The sequence below is a fragment of the Salmo salar genome, chromosome 04, assembly GCF_965601325.2.
Source record: "Salmo salar chromosome 04, fSalSal1, whole genome shotgun sequence".
Taxonomy (NCBI): Eukaryota; Metazoa; Chordata; class Actinopteri; order Salmoniformes; family Salmonidae; genus Salmo; species Salmo salar.
Genome location: NC_138294.1, coordinates 11,903,843 through 11,929,328, shown reverse-complemented (window position 1 = coordinate 11,929,328; position 25,486 = coordinate 11,903,843). Strand labels below are relative to the sequence as shown.

Genomic DNA, 25,486 nt, shown 5'->3' with positions numbered 1-25,486 from the left:
CAGATCTTCTCCAAGTCATTAAGGTTTCGAGGCTGACGTTTGGCAACTCGAACCTTCAGCTCCCTCCACAGATTTTCTATGGGATTAAGGTCTGGAGACTGGCTAGGCCACTCCAGGACCTTAATGTGCTTCTTCTTGAGCCACTCCTTTGTTGCCTTGGCCGTGTGTTTTGGGTCATTGTCATGCTGGAATACCCATCCACGACCCATTCTCAATGCCCTGGCTGAGGGAAGGAGGTTCTCACCCAAGATTTGACGGTACAAGGCCCCGTCCATCGTCCCTTTCATGCGGTGAAGTTGTCCTGTCCCCTTAGCAGAAAAACACCCCCAAAGCATAATGTTTCCACCTCCATGTTTGACGGTGGGGATGGTGTTCTTGTGGTCATAGGCAGCATTCCTCCTCCTCCAAACACGGCGAGTTGAGTTGATGCCAAAGAGCTCCATTTTGGTCTCATCTGACCACAACACTTTCACCCAGTTGTCCTCTGAATCATTCAGATGTTCATTGGCAAACTTCAGACTGTGCTTTCTTGAGCAGGGGGACCTTGCGGGCGCTGCAGGATTTCAGTCCTTCACGGCGTAGTGTGTTACCAATTGTTTTCTTGGTGACTATGGTACCAGCTGCCTTGAGATCATTGACAAGATCCTCCCGTGTAGTTCTGGGCTGATTCCTCACCGTTCTCATGATCATTGCAACTCCACGAGGTGAGATCTTGCATGGAGCCCCAGGCCGAGGGTGAATGACAGTTCTTTTGTGTTTCTTCCATTTGCGAATAATCGCACCAACTGTTGTCACCTTCTCACCAAGCTGCTTGGCGATGGTCTTGTAGCTAATTCCAGCCTTGTATAGGTCTATAATCTTGTCCCTGACATCCTTGGAGAGCCCTTTGGTCTTGGCCAATATGGAGAGTTTGGAATCTGATTGATTGCTTCTGTGGACAGGTGTCTTTTATACAGGTAACAAGTTGAGATTAGGAGCACTCCCTTTAAGAGTGTGCTCCTAATCTCAGCTCGTTACCTGTATAAAAGACACCTGGGAGCCAGAAATCTTTCTGATTGAGAGGGGGTCAAATACTTATTTCCCTCATTAAAATGCAAATCAATTTATAACATTTTTTGACATGAGTTTTTCTGGATTTTTTTGTTGTTATTCTGTCTCTCACTGTTCAAATAAACCTACCATTAAAATTATAGACTGATCCTTTCTTTGTCAGTGGGCAAACGTACAAAATCAGCAGGGGATCAAATACTTTTTCCCCCACTGTATATATATTCAAAAGTTTGGACACAACTACTCATTCAAGGGTTTTTCTTTATTTTTCTATATTGTAGAATAATAGTGAAGACATCAAAACTATGAAATAACACATGGAATCACATGGTAACCACACAAGTGTTAGATTCTTCAAAGTAGCCACCCTTTGGCTTAATGATAGCTTTGCACACTCTTGGCATTCTCTCAACCAGCTTCATGAGGTAGTCACCTGGAATGTATTTCAATTAACAGGTGTGCCATGTTAAAATTTAATTTGTGGAATTTCTTTCCTTCTTACTGCATTTCAATCAGTTGTGTCATGACAAGGTGGGGTTGGTATACAGAAGATAGCCCTATTTGGTAAAAGACCAAGTCCATATTATGGCAAGAACAGCTCAAAAAAGCAAAGCGAAATGACAGTCCATCATTACTTTAAGACATAAAGGTCAGTCAATCAGGAAAATGTCAAGAACTTTTAAAGTTTCTTCAAGTGCAGTAGAAAAAACCCTCAAGTGCTATGATGAAACTGGCTCTCACGAGGACCACCACAGGAAAGGAAGACCCAGAGTTACCTCTGTTGCAGAGGATAAGTTCATTAGAGTTACCAGCCTCAGCAATTGCAGCCCAAATAAATGCTTCACAGAGTTCAAGTAACAGACACATCTCAACATCAACTGTTCAGAGGGGACTGCGTGAATCAGGCCTTCATGGTCGAATTGCTGCAAAGAAACAACTTCTAAAGGACACCAATAAGAAGAAGAGACTTGCTTGGGCAAAGAAACACAAGCAATGGACATTAGACCGGTGGAAATCTGTCCTTTGGTCTGATGAGTCCAAATTTGAGATTTTTGGTTCCAACCGCCGTGTCTTTGTGAGACGCAGAGTAGGTGAACGGATGATCTCCGCGTGTGTGGTTCCCACCATGAAGCATAGAGGAGGAGGTGTGATTGTGCTTTGCTGGTGTCACTGTCAATTATTTTATTCAAGGCACACTTAACCATTATGGCTACCACAGCATTCTGCAGTGATATACCATCCCATCTGGTTTGGGCTTAGTGGGACTATCATTTGTTTTTCAACAGGATAATGACCCAACACACTTCCAGAAAAACCCTGAAATTATTTGGTGTGTCCAAACTTTTGACTGGTACTGTACACAGCTGAAGCTGGTCAAAGCTGGTTGAGAGAATGCCAAGAGTGTGCAAAGCTGTCATCAAGGCAAAGGGTGGCTACTTAGAAGATTCTCAAATATAAAATATATTTAGATTTGTTTAACACTTTTTTTGGTTACTACATGATTCCATATGTGTTATTTCATAGTTTTGATGTCTTCACTATTATTCTACAATGTAGAAAATAGTACAAATAAAGAAAACCCTGGAATGAGTAGGTGTGTCCAAACTTTTGACAGGTACTGTATTTCTTGATATAAACTGTCGCACTGACAATATTGTGTTTCTGCTAGTTATCCCTGCTCCAGACCAGCTGAATGTTGACTCAGTGGACACCACATCAGCTGCTGTTAGCTGGAGCCAGCCACCAGGATTGGACCAAACCCAACATCATTACCAGATCTCCTACCACTGTGCAGGGACAGAACCACACATCACTACCACATCTTCACACAGCATCACTCTGTCTGACCTGCAATGTGGTACTCAGTACTCTGTCACTGTCTGCACTGTGCTGGAAAATGGAAAGCAAAGTCAGTTGGTGTCAACAACCCTCACCACAGGTAAGAAAGTACTCTGCTTATTAAGTATTTTGTCTGGTGTCAAAGTTTATACAACTTTGACTTGGTATCAAATGACTAATGTAAATGAACTAATCATAATGGATGTGTCAGCATGGGATGTGAAGTTTTTTTCCTGAAGACAAATATGTGATGGTGAATTCCCCAGATCTCAGAATGCAGTTTGGTGTTGAAATCAGTAAACATTTTAATAATATCTGAGTTCATGCTTTCTTCCACTTCCTGTGAGTCATTATGTCAAGGAGTTGATCTGCCTCTGCTTGCATTAACTTTATCAGTAGGATTTATTAACACAACATTCGTAAATTGGGAGGTACCAGAACACCTCAAATTTATATTGTTATAATTAATAGGCATTCATTTTAGCTACAGAATCTCACCAGTGTTTCCATCACCTCCTCTCTCTATCTCCTTCATTCCTTTCTTGAGTGTGCAGAGAGAGGGGCTGTCAACAGTTTAATGAAATATACAGTGCCTTCGGAACGTATTCAGACCCCTTGACTTTTTCCACATTTTCTTACGTTACAGCCTTATTCTTAAATTGATTAAATATGAAATTTTCTCAGCAATCTGCACACAACCCCCCATAATGATAAAGCGAAAAACATTTTTTTTTTCAATTTAGCAAATGTTTTCAAAATACAAAACAGAAATACCTTATTTACATAAGTAAGGCACACACTGGGGAAGGGTACCAAAACATTTCTGCAGCATTGAAGGTCCCCAAGAACATAGTGGCCTCAATCATTCTTAAATGGAATAAGTTGGAACCGTGAAGACTCGTCCGAGAGCTGGCCGCTCAGCCAAACTGAGCAATCAGGGGAGAAGGGCCTTGGTCAGGGAGGTAACCAAGAATCCGATAGTCACTCTGACAAACCTCCAGAGTTACACTGTGGAGATGGGAGAACCTTCCACAACAATCTCTGCAGCGCTCCACCAGTCAGGCCTTTATGGTAGAGTGGCCAGACTGAAGCCAGTTGTCAGTAAAAAGCACATGACAGCCCGCTTGGAGTTTGCCAAAAAGCACCTAAAGACTCAGACCATGAGAAAGAAGATTTTCTGGTCTGATGAAAACCAAGATTGAACTATTTGGCCTGAATGCCAAGCGTCACGTCTGGAGGAAACACTGCATCATCCCTCAGGACCTCAGACTGGGGAGACGGTTCAGCTTCCAACAGGACACCCACCCTAAGCACACAGCCAAGACAACTCAGGAGAGGCTTCGAGACAAGTCTCTGAATGTTCTTGAATGGCCCAGCCTGAGCCCGGACTTGAACCTGATCAAACATCTCTGGAAAGACCTGAAAATAGCTGTGCAGCAACGCTCCCCATCTAACCTGACAGAGCTTGAGAGGATCAGAGAAGAATGGGAGAAACTCCCCAGATACAGGTGTGCCAAGCTTGTAACGTCATACCCAAGAAGACTCGAGGCCGTAATCGCTGCCAAAGGTGCCTCAAAAAAGTACTGAGTAAAGGGTCTGAAAAATAAAATAAAGAAATCATGAATTACCAACATTTCTAAAGACCTGTTTTTGCTTTGTCATTATGGGCTATTGTGTAGATTGAGCAAGAAAAAAAACAGTAGAATCCATTTAGAATAAAGCTGTAACGTAACAAAATTTGTAAAAAGTTAAGGTATCTGAATACGTTAATGCACTTTATTTAGTTGTGAAAACATATTTAATGTTCCCAAACAGATTCCACTTGGCTTTGGATATTGTGGCTTATATGGACTACTGTCCGTTCCCTCCTGCCCTTTATAGGCCAGCAGTCAGGTAGGCTACTGCCAACAACATGTCATAAATTCAACCGCAAATAATGCATTCAAGCCTAGTTGGCCTACCATTGTATGAGGGGAAAAAAATATAACTGATGGGAATTTTAAATAACTTTAAACTGTAGCACTAACAATACTATATTTTCCCTTAGTACTCCCTGCTCCAGACCAGCTGACTGTTGACTCAGTGGACACCACATCAGCTGCTGTTAGCTGGAGCCAGCCACCAGGATTGGACCAAACCCAACATCATTACCAGATCTCCTACCACTGTCCAGGGACAGAACCACACATCACTACCACATCTTCACACAGCATCACTCTCTCTGACCTGCAATGTGGTGCTCAGTACTCTGTCACTGTCTGTACTGTGGTGGAAAATGGAAAGCAAAGTCAACTGGTGTCAACAACCCTCACCACAAGTAAGTTCTCTACTTAAAAATGATGTATGGTGTCAAAGTAAAAAAATAAAATAATGTAAATGAACTAATGAGTAACAATTTACTTTGACTACATATCCATAATGCATTCTCTAATGTTACTATGGGTCCCACATATGCAGTCAGTGTAAAGTCCAATCTACTCTGATCTATAACAACAACATTAAAGGTCTATGTATGAATTCTATTTAGTCAATGTAATGTCATTTATATTTTCCCATTCATAAAGCCTTTATAAACATGCTTAACTGATGGACACAACACAGAATGTTAAATTGAAACATTAACATTTTATAAACATTTTCCAGATGTAGCACATAAAACAATTGCTGAGGACTTCGCCAAAGAATTTCTTCTATTGACATTTTTCAGTTGGACTTTTCTTGAATAGATTTAACGAATATTCACATTCAAACCATTCAAATAAATGTCCCCATTGAAGACTCATAGAAATAACTACATGGTAATTTTCCATGAAGAAAAAACCCTAAAGTCTAAGGGCCCGGGCTGGGCTTCTACTAAGCTAACATATGGAATTGTTTTAAGATGGTCATACAAAGGGTCATTTAGCTCCTTGATTTTGAATTTTAGGACCCCTGTAGGCATATATAGATATAACAACGGACCAACACTTTACATGTTGCGTTTTTGTTTTCTTTCAGTGTAGTAACCGCATCAACTACATTTTCTGTCAACTTTTAAAAACATACATTTTTACCACTTTCCCAACAACTTATACTAAACCAAAAATATAAACGCAACATGTAAAGTGTTGGTCTCATTTTTAATGAGCTGAAATAAAAGATCCCAGAAATGTCCACAACATATAGTCCTGACACAAATCTAGGATTGCTACCCAAACCGGTTGGTCATTCGTTCTATCAGTTCGGTAGCCAGAGCACGACCCAGTTATTCAGTCTTTTTGTTCTGTATCTATGGACGCAGTCATTCTATGGACCCAGTCGTTCGTTCTAAATGTTCCATTGCCATATTGGTTGCCAATGTTCTTATCCCTTGCTTGCTAGCTAGCCAACTACGGCTAATTTAGTCACATCAAATAGCGTAGCCAGAATATCAACAGTAGCCGCATTTGCATTAGTTAATCTGTTTTCTAGACATTTATTTAGATAGATCCATAACAATGAGCCGATGAGGCGCGATTTCACATGGCTTGGAAGATGTGCCCTCTCGTCAGGACACTTGTTCCGAGGAGCTAGCCAACAAACACAGCTAACACAATCACTTCAACCTGAAGCTGGAAAGACTGCAAACTAGCTGCACTTCATTTCGTTTTACCTTTTTTCAAATTACATTTCTTTGTATATATCCATAAAAATTATGCCAGTTGATTCATGATTTTGACTGACTGAGAACCGCTGCTTGCTTGTCTGTCTCATCCTGACTACTGACTTGTCATTACTATTGGACAGCTGGAGATCGAATTTGAATATTGAAACAATGTTGCAAATGTCGGAGACAGACAGCAAGGTTTATACAAATATCTGCTGTTGAAAACAAAATGTTAGTCTAAAAGAAATGTGAGATAATGTCTAGACGCTTTTATAGTGGAGATTAAGTTTATAAATTGCGCAGTCAGATGGAACAGAGTAAATAGGCATTTTAATGTCATAGATTTAGCCGGTGGTAATTTGTGGAATAGACACTGACTGAAATGCGGTTTTAACAAATCAGAATACAGGATTAGAACTACCCGTTGTATAATGCCCATTCATCCATTGACAACATTAATTCAGTGAGGAAAGAGATGCATAAGCGCAAGGGTACCAAGCCCTATGACCAATTTGTCTTGGCCTCTTAACTAACAGCTGTAAAAAAGAAAAACAGCCTCTAAATATTGTAAACAGCCTCTAAATATGTTTCTGTTCGTGATTAAAAAATTCTGACAACTGAGCAATGTAAAATATTAATATTTAGGAAAAGTCAGGGAAGGAGCAGGACGTTGCTATTTAAATATATATATATATTTTTTTACAAAATCCAACTTCAGTGTCCGTTGGCCTATGGTGTAAAAGGAGTAGCGTTTCAAATAATAATAATAATAATATAAAATATAAGAAAGATTTAAAGTGGGACGTTTGCTTTCGCAAGTCACATTAACTATTTTAGTGAGTAAAACTTTCTAACAAAGTGTTAACACTAGATAGCATTCCCCTCTTATTCACTAATAAATAGCTGTAGCTAGCAAATACAGCAGCTGGAACAATGTAAACACATTTTCTAACTAGGACAATAAACGTTACAAAATCGTTGTAAAATTCATGAAACATTTAGTTAACAGTTAACTATCTCACTATTTTAAGATTTACATTGTACTTTTGCACATTCGGGACCTTTAACAGGAAAAAATTTGAGACAGGAACATTAGACTCTTTCCATGTTGGCTGCATGGGGGGATAGGGTGAGAGGTTGACCTCTTGCTTTTACAAAAATCGTCAAAAAACGAATTTAACATTTAGTTAACCTTTATTTGTTCACTATTTCATGACTGGCGTTGTACATGTGCACATTTAAAATAAGAAAAATTGTTAAGAAGGAAGTAATGTCATTATCCTGTCATCTGTCCTCTGCAGTCAATATGAATGCAGCTGGTTCCTGCCTCATAATTTTTCCTGTTTTCAAAGGTTTGTAATGTGCAAAAATACAATGTAATAGTGAAATTAAATTTTTTACTGAATGTTTCATGAGTTTGATGACGATTTTGTAACGTTTATTGACCGATTTGAAAAACATGTTGACATTGTGCCAGGGGCTTACCTAGCTGCTAGCTAAAATGTTCATATTTCCTTTAACATAGTGTTGTGTCCATCAGTTAAGCATGTTTATAAAATAAACAACTTAATTGGAGTCCACATGTGGTAAATTCAATTGATTGGGCATTATTTGGAAAAGCACATTCCTGTCTATGTAAGGTCCCACAGTTGACAGTGCATGTCAGAGGGGGTGAGATGGCGGAAGCAGAAGTGTCATTTGAAGTTGAAAGCACGTTGAGTACAGTTAGCGAGAACAGTGAAGTCAAAGAATGGAACAAAAAGGGCAAAAATGTATGTGGAAAATGAGTCTGATGAATCGTTGCATGTTGGAGTACGTTCTTTGGATAAGAATGTTTATTTGGGAAACCCTTTTGAAGTCACGAGGACGGTGAAGAAGGCGTTGGGGAAAGTGGATGTAGTCATAGTAACCAGGAGTAGTATGGTGTTAATATCGTGTGTTTCTAAAGAGCAAGAGGATCGTGGATTGTGGCTAGTGAAATTATCGACACATGAAGTGAACAGCTTTGATTTTAGGAGCAGGTACCTTGTAAAATATTTTATCTATGGTGTCCAGTTGGACATTGACAATCAATGAGGGAAAAAACTATTTAATCCATTTTACAATAAGGCTGTAATGTAACAAAATGTGGAGAAAGTCAAGGGGTCTGAATACTTTCCGAATGCACTGTAGACATTTAATGTTGGTGTTATATTTCAGAGTGGCAAACTGCACAGTTAATTACCACGAAGTGCTTAGCTATAAATGTGCTTAGCTATAAATGGTTTATGATTGGGAAAATAGATTTAACTTTACCTTGACTGCATATAATTCATACATAGACCCTTCATGTATGTGTTAGAACAGTATGACCCATTTTATTGTGATGTGGAGGAGGTCTGTTAATGAGTTACGAAAGAGTTATCATATGAGTCTCAACTACACGTTTTGATCTGTAAAATTTACCCTGACGGATTCACGCCGAAGATCTGTGGAGATCTTCATGCATTATTGACATCAAGGAGAAGAATAAAAAGTTATATACCAGCTGGTGGGGGAAATGGGGCTGGTACAGGCTATATATCAGCATAATCTGGTTTGGCCTTTTGGCATGTTCACTAACACTGGCATGCCAGAAGTACACTTTAGAGAACAGCCATAATGATGACACTACGCTGTTATTGTAATGATGCGTCTATAAAGATACCTACATATGAGCTCCTGCAAAGCATGACATTAATGTGCTATAGATATGCTATGAATATATTTAATTAGTCCTTTAATAATGTGGTTGAGACCTGTTATAACACGTTCATGAAATACTTATAGATGTGTAATGAATGCATTATGGATCTGTAGTCAAAATACATTTTTACTAACTAATCATAATGGATGTGACAGCATGCGATGTAAAGGTACAGTATCTTCCCTGATGAGAAATATATGATGGTGAATTCTTCATCTCATGAGGCAGTTATGTGTTGAAATCAATAAACGTTTATTCTAATATCTGAATTCATTCTTTCTTCCATTAGTGTGAGTCATTATGTCAAGGAGTTGATCTGCCTCTGCTTGCTTTAACTTTATCAGTACTACAGTGTTAAACACTTGATATTGTGGAAAGGATTTATAATTACAGAATTCTTTTAATTTATATTGGTATTTATTTTCATTTATATATTTTTCATTTTTGGGGTGTGGCGGCAACAATTTAGCAGAGGCACAGCGCCGTTATTAAATTAATATAGAGGAAACTGTTAATTTATGTTACATTACTGTCACGTCCTGACCAGTATACGGGTTATTTGTTATTGTAGGTTGGTCAGGACGTGGCAGAGGGTATTTGTTTTATGTGGTTCGGGGTGGTGGTTTATTTAGTAGGCCGGTACGCGCAGTACCAGCGCCCCGCATTTGCCAGGGGAAAGTGGGCATCCAGGAAATATGGGGGATGTCAGTCCTGCGCTCGAGACCGCCAGTGCGCCTCTACGGTCCAGTACGTCAACCCGGTCCAACCCGGCCTGTTCCCGCTCCCCGCACTAGCCCTGAGGTGCGTGTTCCCAGGCTGATACCTCCAGTACCAGCACCACGCATCAGGCTTCAAGTGCGTCAACCCAGTCCGACTCGTCCTGTTCCCGCTCCCGCACTAGCCCTGAGGTGCGTGTTCCCAGGCTGATACCTCCAGTACCAGCACCACGCATCAGGCTTCCAGTGCATCAACCCAGTCCGACTCGGCCTGTTCCCGCTCCTGCACTAGCCCTGAGGTGTGTGTCCCCAGACTGGCACATCCAGTACCAGTATCACGCATCAGACTTCCAGTGCGTCAGCCCAGCCTCGAGAGTTCGGCAACAGTGTGCAGTCCAGAGTATCCGGCACCAGTGTGCAGTCCAGAGTATCCGGCACCAGTGTGCAGTCCAGAGTATCCGGCCAGGGCGCAGGTGGGTGGCAGTCCAGAGTATCCGGCAACAGTGTCTAGTCCGGAACCGAGGGAGACTGCCTGTGATCCGGAACCAAGGGAGTCTGCCTGCGACCCGGAACCGAGGGAGTCTGCCTGCGACCCGGAGCCGAGGGAGTCTGCCTGCGACCCGGAGCCGAGGGAGTCTGCCTGCGACCCGGAACCGAGGGAGTCTGCCTGCGACCCGGGACCAAGGGAATCTGCCTGTGACCCAGAACCGAAGGAGTCTGCCTGCGACCCGGAACCGAAGGGGTCTGCCTGCGACCCGGAACCGAAGGGGTCTGCCTGTGACCCAGAACCGGGTGAGTCTGCCTATGACCCGGAACCAAGGGAGTCTATCAGCAAACCGGAACTGAGTAAGTCTGTTGACGATCCGGAACTAAATATGATTAACTGTGTATCAAATGAGTCGACCTACAGTGTGGAACGGAAGAGGTCTGCCTACGATCCGGAACGATGGGAGTCTGCCTACGGCCCGAAACTGAGCAAGTCTGTCTGCATTCTGGAGGACAGTAGGCCGGAGCCAGAACCACCTCCTGTATAGGTGGGTTGGGGAGGGGGGGTGTAGCACAAGTGCCGTCGGTGACGGCAGCCACCCTCCCTGCCCTCCCTTTAGTTTAGGGGGATTTTTTTGTTGTTGTTTTGTTTTTTTTATTTATGAGGTGCATCCGGGGTCTGCACCTTTAGGGGGGGGGGGGGGGGGGGGGGCTGTCACGTCCTGACCAGTATAAGGGTTATTTGTTATTGTAGTTTGGTCAGGACGTGGCAGAGGATATTTGTTTTATGTGGTTCGGGGTGGTGGTTTATTTAGTAGGGTGTTTGATTTATTATTTCCGGGTTTTTGGGTACTGTTCTATGTTAGGGGATTTCTATGTTCTGTCTAGTCTTTTGTATTTCTATGTTTTGTTTATTGGGGTTGGACTCTCAATTGGAGGCAGGTGTTTTCTCGTTGCCTCTGATTGAGAGTCCTATATATGGGTATGTGTTTGGTTTAGTGTTTGTGGGAGATTGTTCCATGTATAGCTTATGGCCTTACAGGACTGTTTATTCGTCGTTGTGTTCGTTTGGTGTACATGTTTATTTTGTTTTTTCCTTCTTTCCGTAATAAAAGAAGATGAGTACACATATACCCGCTGCGTTTTGGTCTCAATCCGACGACAACCGTTACAATTACATATCCAACTTCTCTTTTCAGCTTATTTCTTCACATATCAAATGGAATTGCGAGATTACCTTTTCTACTTTGACAACTTTTCTTCCTGTAGTGTATTTCTGGAGTTAAACTGTAACTGTAACACTAACAGTTATGTATTTTCCCTTAGTACTTCCTGCTCCTAGACCAGCTGACTGTTAAATCAGTAGACTCCACATCAGCTGCTGTTAGCTGGAGCCAGCCACCAGGATTGGACCAAACCCAACATCAATTACCAGATCTCCTACCACTGTCCAGGGACAGAACCACACATCACTACCACGTCCTCACACAGCATCACTCTCCCTGACCTGAAACCTGCTACTGAATATTCAGTCACTGTCTGCACTGTCCTGGAAAATGGGGAGCAAAGGTCAACTGGTGTCAACAACCCTCACCACAAGTAAGGAATACCCTAATTAACCCTTAAGAGTCAAAGCCATGTCTATGCCGGGAGGTGTGGTGGTGGTGGGGGGGGGGTTCTATTAAGCTCTAAAGTGTATTCGGAAAGTATTCAGATCCCTTGACTTTTTCCACATTTTGTTACGTTACAGCCGTACAACTAATATTGATTAAATATGTTTTATTCCTCATCAATCCACACCCCATAATGACAAGACGAAAACAGGTTTTTAGAAAAGTTTGCAAATATATGAAAAACATAAAGCAGAAATACCTTGACGTAAGTATTTAGACCCTTTACTTTGAGACTCGAAATTGATTTTAGGTGCGTCCTGTTTCCATTGATCATCCTTGAGATGTTTCTACAACTTGATTGGAGTCCACCTGTGTTACATTCAATTGATTGGACATGATTTGGAAAGGCACACACCTGTCTATATAAGGTCCCATAGTTGACAGTGCATGTCAGAGCAAAAACCAAACCATGAGGTCGAAGGTATTGTCCGTAGAGCTCCGAGACAGGATTGTGTCGAGGCACAGTTCTAGGGAAGGGTGGCAAAAAAATTCTGCAGCATTGAAGGTCCCCAAGAACACAGTGGCTTCCATTATTCTTAAATGGAAGAAGTTTGGAACCACCAACTCCTCTAAGAACTGGCCAAACGGAGCAATCGGGGGGAGAAGGGCCTTGGTCAGGGAGGGGACTATGAACCTGATGGTAAATCTGACAGAGCTCCAGAGTTCCTCTGTGGAGATGGGAGAACCTTCCAGAAGGACAACCATCTCTGCAGCACTCTACCATTCAGGCCTTTATGGTAGAGTGGTCAGACGGAAGCCACTCCTCAGTAAAAGGCACATGACAGCCTGCTTGCAGTTTGCCAAAAGGCACCTAAAGGATTCTCAGACCACGAGAAACAAGATTCTCTGGTCTGATGAAACCATGATTTAACTTTTTGTCAGCTTACAACAATGTTGCTATTGTAATAATTACAAAGTTCAAATCAAATTTTATTGGTCACATACACATGGTTACCAGATGTTAATGCGAGTGTAGCGAAATGCTTGTGCTTCTAGTTCCAACCGTGCAGTAATATCTAACAAGTAATCTAACAATTTCACAACAACTACCTTATACACACAAGTGTAAAGGAATGAATAAGAATATGTACATAGAAATATATGGATGAGCGATGGCCAAACGGCATAGGCAAGATGCAGTAGATGGCATAGAGTACAGTATATACATATTTTATGAGAAATTTAGGGTATGTAAACATTACATAAAGTGGCATTGTTTAAAGTGACTAGTGATACATTTATTACATCCAATTTTTGTCAACTTAAATGGACCTCCAAATAATGTAGGCATTATTGTTACTAGCATCTAATTGGTGAAATCTCAGCTAATGCATCAGCTGAGGCAGGTACTTGGGTTCCCTTTCTGAACTGGCTTTGCTTTATTTCAGAAAGGAAACACCATAAATATGTTTAACCATTTATTAAATCATTAATGCAAGTCTTAGTGATACAGGCTCTGCTCCTTCAGGGCAGCTCACTGCCCAAGCAAGGCATAAATATATTAAATTACCTACAAGCAGTGAATGGTAAACTATACCAATCCCCCAGAGCAGCAGAAACCAGACCACTACGTCTAGCTATGGCAGAAACCAGACCACTACGTCTAGCTATGGCAGAAACCAGACCACTACGTCTAGCTATGGCAGAAACCAGACCACTACGTCTAGCTATGGCAGAAAGCGGCGTTTAGTAATGGCGCCGGAGGCGATGGCTGCCGTTTTACGGGCTCCTAACTATCGTGTTTGTTGTTTTTCTTGATTTGTAACTTATTTTGTACATAATCTTTCTGCCACCATCTCTTATGACCATAAAGAGCTTCTGGAGTGATTACTCACCTCGTACTGGACAAAGATTTTTTCTTTACCAAGTCGGACGCAAAGAATTTACTTCAGACACCCAACAAGGCCCAAATCCCTGTCATTCGCATGAGAAAGAGACAGATATAGGGGACGTAGGTTGGGGTGCCTTGTAAGGATCCGATGGCGAGTGGGTAATCTGCCTCTACCATCAGTCCTATTAGCCAATGTACAATCATTGGACAACAAAATAGATGAGCTACGATCAGGAATATCCTACCAACAGGACATTAAAAACTAATTTCACAGAGTCGTGGTTGAACAACGACATGGATAACATACAGATGGCGGGGTTTACGCTGCATCGGCAAGATACAACAGCTGGCTCCAGGAGACAAGGGTTGGCGGTATGTGTATATTTGTAAACAACATCTGGTGCACCAAATCTAGTATTAAGGAAGTCTCAAGGTTTTGCTCGCCTGAGGAAGAGTATCTCATAATAAGCTGTAGACCACACTATTTATCAAGAGAGTTTTCATCTATATTTTTCATAGCTGCCTATTTACCACCACAAACTGTGCGCTCCTAGTGGCCAGGGACTTTAATGCAGGTGAACTTAAATCCGTTTTACCTAATTTCTCCCAGCATGTTAAATGTGCAACCAGAGAGAAAAAAAAACTGTAGACCACCTTTACTCCACACACAGAGACGTGTACAAAGCTTTCTCTTGCCCACCATTTGGCAAATCTGACCATAATTCTATCCTCCTGATTCCTGCTTACAAGCAAAAACTAAAGCAGAAAGAACCAGTGACTCAGTCAATAAAGAATTGGTCAGATGACGCAGTTGCTAAGCTACAGGAATGTTTAGCACAGACTGGAATATGTTCCGGGATTTTTCCGATGGCATTGAGGAGTACACCACATCAGTCACTGGCTTCATCAATAAGTGCATCGATGATGTCATCCCCACAGTGACGGTATGTACATACCCCAACCAGAAGATATGTATTACAGGCAACATCCGCACTAAGCTAAAGGGTAGAGCTGCCGCTTTCAAGCAGCGGGACTCTAACCTGGACACTTATAAGAAATCCCGCTATGCCCTGAGACGAACAATCAAACAGGCAAAACGTCAATACAGGACTAAGATTGAATATTACTACACCGTCTCTGACACTCGTTGGATGTGGCAGGGCTTACAAACTATTACAAAATACAAAGGGAAGCTGCCCAGTGACACGAGCCTACCAGACGAGCTAAATTACTTCTATGCTTGCTTTTAGGCAAGCAAGACTGAAGCATGCATGACAGCATCAGCTGTTCCGTACGACTGTGTGAGACCTTAAAGTAAGACCTTTAAACAGGTCAACAGACGGATTACCAGGACATGTACTCCGAGCATGCGCTGACCAACTGGCAAGTGTCTTCACTGAAATGTTCAACCTGGTCCCTGACTGAGTCTGTAATACCAACATGTATCAAGCAGACCACCATAGTCCCTGTACCCAAGAACACTAAGGTAACCTGCTTAAATGACTACCGACCCATAGCACTCACGTCGGTAGCCATGAAGTGCTTTGAAAGGCTGGTCATGGATCACATCAACACCATTATCCCAGAAACCCAAGACCCACTCCAATTTGCATACCGCCCCAACAGATCCACAGATGATGCAATCTCTATTGCACTCCACCCTGCCCTTGCCCACCTGGACAAAAGGAACGCCTCTGTGAGAATGCTATTCATTGACTATAGCTCAGTCACTGCGCTAAGAAAGCCGGGACTAAACACCTCCCTCTACAACTGGATCCTGACTTCCTGACAGGCCGCCCCCAGGTGGTAAGGGTAGGTAACAACATATCTACCACGTTGATCCTCAACACGGGGGCCCCTCAGGGGTGCATGCTCAGTCCCCTCCTGTACTCCTTGTTCACCCATGACTGTATGGCCAGGCATGACTCCAACACCATCATTAAGTTTGCCGACAACACAGGTGGTAGGCCTGATCACCGACAACGATGAGACCGCCTATAGGTTGGAGGTCAGAGACCTGGCGTGATCAAGACAAAGGAGATGATTGTGGACCACAAGAAAAGGAGGACTGAGCATGCCCCCTTTCTCATCGACGGGGCTGTAGTGGAGCAGGTTGAGAGATTCAAGTTCCTTGGTGTCCACATCACCAACAAACTAACATGGTCCAAGCACACCAAGACAGTCGTGACAAAACCTATTCCTCCTCAGGAGACTGAAACAATTTGGCATGGGTCCACAGATCCTCAAAAAGTTCCACAGCTGCACCATCGAGAGAATCCTGACCGGTTTCATCACTGCCTCATATGGCAACTGCTCGGCCTCCGACCTGAAGGCACTTCAGAGGGTAGTGAGTATGGCCCAGTAGATCACTGGGGCCAAGCTTTCTGCCATCCAGGACCTCTATATCAGGTGGTGCCTGAGGAAGGCCCTAAAAATGGTCAAAGTCTCCAGCCACCCTAGTCATAGACTGTTCTCTCTGCTACCGCATGGCAAGCAGTACCAGAGCGCCAAGTCTAGGTCCAAAAGGCTTCTTAACAGCTTCTACCCCCAAGCCATAAGACTCCTGAACAGCTAATCAAATGGCTATCCAGACTATTTGCATTTTCTAAAAAACTGCATTGTTGGTTAGGGGCTTGTAAGTAAGCATTTCTATCTAAGGTCTACACCTGTTATATTCGGCGCATGTCACAAATACAATTTGATTTCATTGGAGATATGATCAAATAGGCCAGATAAAGTCATCCTACCATTACAAGTCTGTATACTATGTGTGAATATTAACCATAGGTTGCACAGCTTATGCTACTCATGTATTATATTTCTCATATTATGCACTACTGGGTACCCTCACTTGAGGCAAGATGAGCTGTCAGCTTGGTATAGGGGAATATTCTACTATTAGTAGCAACTGTAAGCAATACAAACCCATCCGGCCTGCAGACACACTGCTGGGTACCCTCGCTTGAGGCAAGATGAGCTGTCAGCTTGGTATAAGTAATACGAACTCAGCCACCCTGCAGACACACTGCCGGGTGCTCTCGCTGAAACTAAATTAGTAATCATCTGGTGGATCTACATTGAAATGTATTTTCTAACAAGCTACCTTACGCAATATGAGCCAGCTAACCACCTGCAGCTATATGCAATGTACTTTATATCAGGTGGCCATCAAAGACGCCAACATGTAGGCTATCACCATGGCTGACGCCAACATAGCAAACTTAATGAGACATTTTACTGGCAGGTAAACTCGTCGCCATTTGGGAGCTCTCAGATAGACCAGCGAAGGTCATTCTACCATTATGACTGTCTACTATGTGTGAATAGTAACTGTGTGTAACGGTCGTCGTAGGAAGTGGACCAAGGCGCAGCGGGTTGAGTGCTCATTTTTAACATTTATTGAACACTTAAACAAAAATCAAGAAAACGAACGGACGACAAACAGTAATGCAGGCTAACACACAGCAATGCAAAATCTACCTCCCACAATTCCCATCACAAACACACCCCTAATTATAGGACCTTCAATCAGAGGCAACGAGAAACCGCTTCCTCCAATTGAAGGCCCCAATCCCAATAAACTAAACATAGAACTAAACACCCTAGATCAGACACAGAAATACACAACATAGAACCTAACCAAAAAAACCCGGACTAATCTAATCAAACACCCCACTACTTAAACACATACTCTAACACACCCCGAACCACATAAAACAAATACCCCCCTGCCACGTCCTGACCAAACTACAATAACAAATAACCCCTTACTGGTCAGAACGTGACACTGTGTAGCATGCCGTCTTGAGAAAGATGCAAGTGTTTGATGCTTACAGATCTTTCATATGCTGTTTCTTTACTAATGTTTAAAAATATATATATTTCACCTTTATTTAACCAGGTAAGCTAGTTGAGAACAAGTTCTCATTTACAACTGCGACCTGGCCAAGATAAAGAAAAGCAGTGCGACACAAACAACAGAGTTACACATGGAATAAACCAGCGTGCAATCAATAACACAATAGAAAAAAAAGAAAGTCTATATACAGTGTGTGCCAATGGCATGAGGAGGTAGGCAATAAATAGGCCATAGTAACGAAGTAATTACAATTTAGCAGATTAACACTGGAGTGATAAATGAACAGATGATGATGTGCAAATAGAGATACTGGTGTGCAAAAGAGCAGAAAGTAAATAAAAACAGTATGGGAATGAGGTAGATAGATTGGGTGGGTTATTTACAGATGGACTATGTACAGCTGCAGCGATCGGTTAGCTGCTCAGATAGCTGATGTTTAAAGTTAGTGAGGGAAATATAAGTCTCCAGCTTCAGCGATTTTTGCAATTCGTTCCAGTCACTGGCAGCAGAGAACTGGAAGGAAAGGCGGCCAAAGGAGGTGTTGGCTTTGGGGATGACCAGAGAGATATAGCTGCTGGAGCGCGTGCTGCGGGTGGGTGTTGTTATCGTAACCAGTAAGCTGAGATAAGGCGGAGCTTTACCTAACATAGACTTATAGATGACCTGGAGCCAGTGGGTCTGGCGACGAACATGCAGCGAGGGCCAGCCGACTAGGGCATACAGGTCGCAGTGGTGGGTGGTATAAGGGGCTTTGTTAACAAAACGGATGGCACTGTGATAGACTGCATCCAGTTTGCTGAGTAGAGTATTGGAAGCTATTTTGTAGATGACATCGCCAAAGTCGAGGGTCATGTGTCCATGAGGATGTAAGTTTGGGGGGGTCACCGCAGTGATGAGACGCCACTACAACCTGAGGTTCAATCCCAGGCTGTGTCACAACCGGCCGTGACCGGGATCCCCATAGCACGGCGCACAATTGGCCCGGTGCCATCCAGGGTAGGAGAGGGTTTTGTCGGTGGGGTTTTCCTCGGCTCATCGTGCTTTAGCGAAGCCTTATGACAGGGCCGGGCACCTGCAAGCTGACTTCAGTCGTCAGTTGAGCGGTGTTTCCTCTGACACATTGGTGTGTCTGACACCTGGTCAAGAGAGCGGTGTGATTGAGGAGTTGCATAGATGAGCCAAGTTCCTAATTCAGGGAGAAAATTGGGTAAAAAAAATGATTGTGGCCACACCACCCTAAACACGCCTGATCAGGTTCGGGCCTGGTTAGTACTGGGACGGAGACTGCCTGGGAATACAATTTTTTATTAAAAAAAATATATATATTCTTTGTTTGTTTATAGTGTTTATACCTTTGGTGTTTATACCTATAGTGTTTATACCTACAGTGTTTATGCCTATATATAGCTATTATACCTACAGTGTTTATACCTATAGTGTTTATACCTATATACAGTTGAAGTCGGAAGTTTACATACACTTAGGTTGGAGTCATTAAAACAAATTTTTCAACCACTCCACAAATGTCTTATTAACAAACTATAGTTTTGGCAAGTCGGTTAGGACATCTACTTTGTGCATGACACAAGTCATTTTTCCAACAATTGTTTACAGACAGATTATTTCACTTATAATTCACTGTATCACAATTCCAGTGGGTCAGAAGTTTACATACACTAAGTTCACTGCCTTTAAACAGTTTGGAAAATTCCAGAAAATTATGTCTTGGCTTTAGAAGCTTCTGATAGGCTAATTGACATCATTTGAGTCAATTGGAGGTGTACCTGTGGATGTATTTCAAGGCCTACCATCAAACCCAGTGCCTCTTTGCTTGACATCATGGGAAAATCTAAAGAAATCAGCCAAGACCTCAGAAAACCAATTGTAGACCTCCACAAGTCTAGTTCATCCTTGGGAGCAATTTCCAAACGCCTGAAGGTACCACGTTCATCTGTACAAACAATAGTACGCAAGTATAAACACCATGGGACCACGCGGCCGTCATACTGCTCAGGAAGGAGATGCGTTCTGTCTCCTAGAGATGAACGTACTTTGGTGTGAAAAGTGCAAATCAATTCCAGAACAACAGCAAAGGACCTTCTGATGATGCTGAAGGAAACAGGTACAAACGTGTCTATATCCACAGTAAAACGAGTCCTATATCATGTTGTTTCCTACCTTCACCCCCTGGGGGTGGCCCGTCAGAAAGTCCAAGACCCAGTTGCACAGGGCGGGGTTGAGACCCAGGGCCTCCAACTTGATGATGAGCTTGGAGGGTACTATGATGTTGAATGCTGAGCTGAGGTCAATGAACAGCATTCTTACATAGGTATTATTTTTGTCCAGATGAGATAGGGCAGCGTGATGGCAATTGCGTCATCTGTGGACCTGTTGGGGCTGTATGCAAACTGAAGTGGGTCTAGGGTGGCTGGTAAGGTGGCGGCGATATGATCCTTGATTAGCCTCTCAAAGCACTTCATGATGACAGAAGTGAGTGCTACGGGGTGGTAGTCATTTAGTTCAGTTATCTTTGCCTTTTTGGGTACAGGAACAATGGTAGCCATCATGAAGCATGTGGGGATAACTGACTGGGATAGGGAGCGATTAAATATGTCTTTAAATACACCAGCCAGCTGGTCTGCGCACGCTCTGAGGACGCTGCTAGGGATGCCGTCTGGGCCGCAGCCTGTCGAGGGTTAACAAGTTTAAATGTTTTACTCACGTCAGCCACCGGGAAGGAGAGGGGGGGGACGCAGTCTTTGTTAGCGAGCTATGACGGTGGCACTCTATTATCCTCAAAGCGGGCAAAGAAGGTGTTTAGTTTGTCTGGAAATGTGATGTCGGTATCCGTGACGTGGCGGTTTTTGTTTTTGTAGTCCATGATTTCCTGTAGACCCTGCCACATACGTCTCGTGTTTGAGCCGTTGAATTGCGACTCCACCTTGTCCCTGTACCGGCATTTCGCTTGGTTGATTTCCTTGCAGAGGGAATAACTACACTGTTTATATTCAACCATATTTCCAGACCTCTTTCCATGGTTATATGCGGTGGATGGCGTTTTAAGTTTTGCGTGAATTCCGCCATCCATCCACAGTTTCTGGTTAGGGTAGGTTTTAATAGTCACTGTGGGTACAACATCTCCAATGCACTTATTTATAAATGCACTCACAGAGTCAGCATATAAGTTGATGTTGTCCTCTGAGGCTGACCGGAACATATTCCAGTCCGCGTGACACAAATTGTGCAGAGCAACAGATGGGCTATAGTTAGTCAACTGAGTCCAGTTTTTTATTGCTTTACTCGGAGAAGACATGTGAAACCATCTGTGCTAACAGTATAACTCAGGTTAGGAGGCACATGAATACTGCTGACAGTAGTTGTCGGATAAAATTAAGATACTTAGATTATGATTGACAACACCCCTGGGAAAATGTATATTTGCAGCAGCATTATGACAGCTCGGCGACACAATGGTAGGAATTATATGAGCAGAGCTTGGGTCACTGATAAGTCATTGTTGGGACAGGGTCCAGGCACCAAGATGATTTCGATGGACTCCGTCATTCCTGTAGAGCATTTTCTGTTTCCAAAAGGTGTCGAAGTTATCTATAAAAGTTATGCCAACAGCACTACAGTACTTTTTGGAGTCTTTCAGAGCTAGAATCTTTCAAATCCAGTTTCAGCAGTTCCGAGCTAGCTCTCCTCTCATTTTACCCCAAATGGACTTCTGAGAGTGTCAGTCCCTGGCAGCTATTGTAGAACGGTAGGAAGCAGCCTAGTAATTGTAAGATACATGTGTAATATCATTTTGCAGTGTTGGTTTGCTAGCTTCCAGTTTATGCTAGCATTGTTTGTGTGTACCCCGTGCATGCTATCATGACTACATTTTTTTGAAGTGTTACAGTCATTATAATTGCTGCCTACTATATATGTGTATCAGCAAGGTTTATATTGTTTGTATGTTAATGTTACCACTGCAATGTATAGCCTTAGATGGTACTGCTGTAGTAAAGGGCACAATTGCCAAGTTTCTATAGCTTCCAGAACGACCAAATCCGATCTGGTGCTTGTGCACTTTGTTTGAGAGATAAGCAGCATGTTATTATACACACCTGGTTAAAATGGTATGTACGTGTTCAGTGCGTGATATTGGAAATATGTATCTGTATCACGTTTCAAGGTAAGACCCAGATGCAGCCAACGTCAAATTAACAACAGTTTATTCATCCAACAAGGGTAGGCAAAAGACAGGTCTGGGGCAGGCAGGGGTTAGTAATCCAGATAGGTGGGGTAATGGTACAAGATGGCAGGCAGGCTCAGGGTCAGGGTAGGCAGAGGTCAGTAATCCAGATAGATGGAGGCAAAGGTACAGGATAGCAGGCAGGATCAGGGTCAGGGTAGGCAGAAAAGGTCAAAGCCCGGAAAACTAGAAAACGGGAACAGTCGAGTGACAGCAACAGAGGGAAACCTGCTGGTAGGCTTGACGAAACGAAACGAACTGGCAACAGACAAACAGAGAACACATGTATAGATACAATGGGGATAATGGGGAAGATTGGTGACACCTGGAGGGGGGTGGAGACAATCACAAAGACAGGTGAAACAGATCAGGGTGTGAATATCTGATTTAATGGGCATTGCTTTATTGACAGGACTTCATTGGTTGTTGGCCCTAGTATTCAAGTGTGCTACCTTCAAGGTGCAGCTTGGAACCGGCTATGTTGTATCCGCTGTCATGTTTGAAATAAACCGTCTTCGTGATTTAATGCTTTATAATTTCAAGTTTCTCTTTGCAAAATCTAAAAAGAACCTGCTTCCTTTAACCAAGGATGCAACAATACCATATCTGAATTCGCATTTAAATGCTTGCTTCCATTTGTGAGTCATTGTGTCAAAGAGATGGTCTGCCTCTGCTTGCCTTAACTACATCCAAAGTACAGTGTAAAACACCTGTTAGGGTGCTTTTCTGCTACACGTTGAAGAGGATTTGTAATCATGGCTCTCTTTTCATTTCTATTTACAGGATCCTGTCTGAGGGAGCTGTTGTCAAAGACTGGACTAGAAGATCATTATGAAAACAAGCTGGCGTTAAGTACTGTCCTTGAGATAAATGATAATACTACATCAGATGAACCTCTTACCACTATGCAGTCACTTCCAGGGGCCTTCCTTAAGAAATTAATGATGGCAAATGTGAATGCTAGGAGTGTGAAATGTCTGACCACTGACCAGGATGTTTCCTATTATGGTGTAGACAACCTGGACACTGACTCTGATACTAGCGATGTCATTAATCCACTGGACTTGATAACTGCTCTGTTTCTGTGCTCAGATGGTTTCCTGCAGCAGGAGATGGTCCAGAAAATGTCAATGTGTCAGTTTGCTGTTCCTCTCCTGCTGCCCAACTGTGACACAAAACAATGCACTTTGATGCTGTGGGCCTTGAGGGACATAGTGAGGAAGTTTAGACCCTCTTCACAAACAGACTCAAAGGCTTTTGTGGAGGAGAGAATTGTACTCTCTGATATTCCTATGGTGTCCTTTGTTAGGCTAGGAGAGAGTAGCTTGTCCAAGTCTCAGATCTTGAACAAGTTTCTTAGTAACCCTCAACAGTACCATGACACATTTGTTCATCATGATATGGAATGTGGAGAAGCATCTCGACAAATCTCAGATGGACTGGTTGAAATCAGCTGGTACTTTCCATGTGGGAACAGAAACATAGACATGTTCACTAAGCCTGTGGCAGTGGCCAATCTCAGAGGAGACATCAGGTCCTTTGAAACACAGTTCTCCTTTCTGTGTCAAACATCAGTGGCAGTTTACATTTTCAGTGATGATTTAGAGGCCGATTTCTTCAAGGTCTTGAAAAGCAAAAAAACAAAGGCAGAGTTATTTCTGGTTGTCAACTGTCAGAGAAATATGTTCAGAGTAGACACCTTGAAAAGAATGATCAGCAACGGCAGTATCAATGAAAAAAATGTGATTGTGAAGAAGAAGCAGAATGATGCAGAATTTGTCAAAACCCTGCAGTCATCTGTGGGTGACATCATCGGAAAAAGTCCAAACCGTTTGACAATTGAAAACATGGTTGACGTGGCTCATCAGATGGGGATTTGGGTTGATGAAGACTGTGGTGAGTGTCAGAGTGCCAGGAAGATGGCAGATGAAATCACCAGGAACATCAAAGACACAAATGAATTCAAAGACCAACAGCTACAATTACAAGGGCAAATCTGGAAAGAGCTTTCCCAGTTGGAGAAAGAGAGATGTAGGCTTAGAAAAGCAGGGGATCAAGACATTGAACATTACAAGAGCTCTCTGAAGAAAAATGAGGAAGAGCTGAGAAAGAAACAATATACATTTGACATATCAGATGCAATGGCAAGCTTCATTTTAGGATTGTCTAGTTCAGGAGCTGAGCGTTCCTATTTCCTCAAATGGATGCGGATAAATCTGGACAATCTGTCAAGGCAGAACCTATCTGGATTGCGGGAACAGTACAAAGATCTTTGCCAACATTATCCGGAGAAAAAAGACAACATTAACCTGTTGGGGCTAGGGGGCAGTATTTTCACGGCTGGATAAAAAAACGTACCCGATTTAATCTGGTTACTAATCCTACCCAGTAACTAGAATATGCATATACTTATTATATATGGATAGAAAACACCCTAACGTTTCTAAAACTGTTTGAATGGTGTCTGTGAGTATAACAGAACTCATTTGGCAGGCAAAACCCTGAGACATTTTCTGACAGGAAGTGGATACCTGATGTGTTGAATTACCTTTAAGCCTATGCCATTGAAACACACAGGGGTTGATTAATGTTTTGGCACTTCCTATTGCTTCCACTAGATGTCACCAGCCTTTACAGAGTGTTTTGAGTCTTTTACTGTGAGATCTGACCGAACAAGAGCCATGGAACGGTGATAGCCGATTAGACTCTGGCGCGCGAGTTCATGTTGGGTACCCTCGTTCCAATACGTTATAAAAGAGAATGCATTCGTCCACCTTGAATATTATTCATGTTCTGGTTAAAAAAGGCCCTAATGATTTATGCTATACAACGTTTGACATGTTTGAACGAACGTAAATATATTTTTTCCCCTCGTTCATGACGAGAAGTCCGGCTGGCTTAGATCATGTGCTAACAACACGGAGATTTTTGGATATAAATGATGAGCTTTTTTGAACAAAACTACATTCGTTATGGACCTGGGATTCCTGGAAGTGACATCTGATGAAGAGAATCAAAGGTAATGGATTATTTACATAGTATTTTCGATTTTAGATCTCTCCAACATGGCCGTTTGTCTGTATAGCAAAGCATATTTTTCTGGGCGCAGTGCTCAGATTATTGCAAAGTGTGATTTCCCAGTAAGGTTATTTTTAAATCTGGCAAGTTGATTGCGTTCAAGAGATGTAAATCTATAATTCTTTAAATGACAATATAATATTTTACCAATGTTTTCTAATTTTAATTATTTAATTTGTGGTGCTGACTTGACTGCCGGTTATTGGAGGGAAACGATTTCCTCAACATCAATGCCATAGTAAAACGCTGTTTTTGGATATAAATATGAACTTGATAGAACTAAAAATGCATGCATTGTCTAACATAATGTCCTAGGAGTGTCATCTGATGGAGATTGTAAAAGGTTAGTGCATCATTTTAGCTG

General features: G+C 42.5%; 2 protein-coding genes across 2 annotated transcripts in view; both read left to right on the top strand.

Annotated features, from left to right (window-relative positions):
* Nucleotides 1–2,682: 2,682 nt before the first annotated feature.
* Nucleotides 2,683–24,620, top strand: LOC106610457 (up-regulator of cell proliferation-like). The gene is made up of 4 exons (XM_082974086.1): nt 2,683–2,989; nt 4,705–4,782; nt 4,937–5,206; nt 22,828–24,620. The coding sequence occupies exon 4, from the start codon at nt 22,950–22,952 to the stop codon at nt 24,390–24,392; it is 1,443 nt and encodes a 480-aa protein (XP_082830212.1). The 5' UTR covers nt 2,683–2,989; nt 4,705–4,782; nt 4,937–5,206; nt 22,828–22,949; the 3' UTR covers nt 24,393–24,620.
* The window catches only part of LOC106597121 (up-regulator of cell proliferation), a 116,178-nt gene continuing 102,459 nt past the window's right edge, over nt 11,768–25,486 (top strand). Inside the window, exon 1 of the mRNA XM_082974084.1 lies at nt 11,768–12,040. Within this exon, the coding sequence (XP_082830210.1) occupies nt 11,998–12,040 (43 nt within the window). The 5' untranslated portion in view covers nt 11,768–11,997. The remainder of the gene's footprint in view (nt 12,041–25,486) is intronic.

What these genes read in the sequence shown, in the direction of transcription:
- LOC106610457 (XM_082974086.1), top strand. Translation starts at nt 22,950, where the DNA reads ATGCAGTCACTTCCAGGGGCCTTCCTTAAGAAATTAATGATGGCAAAT.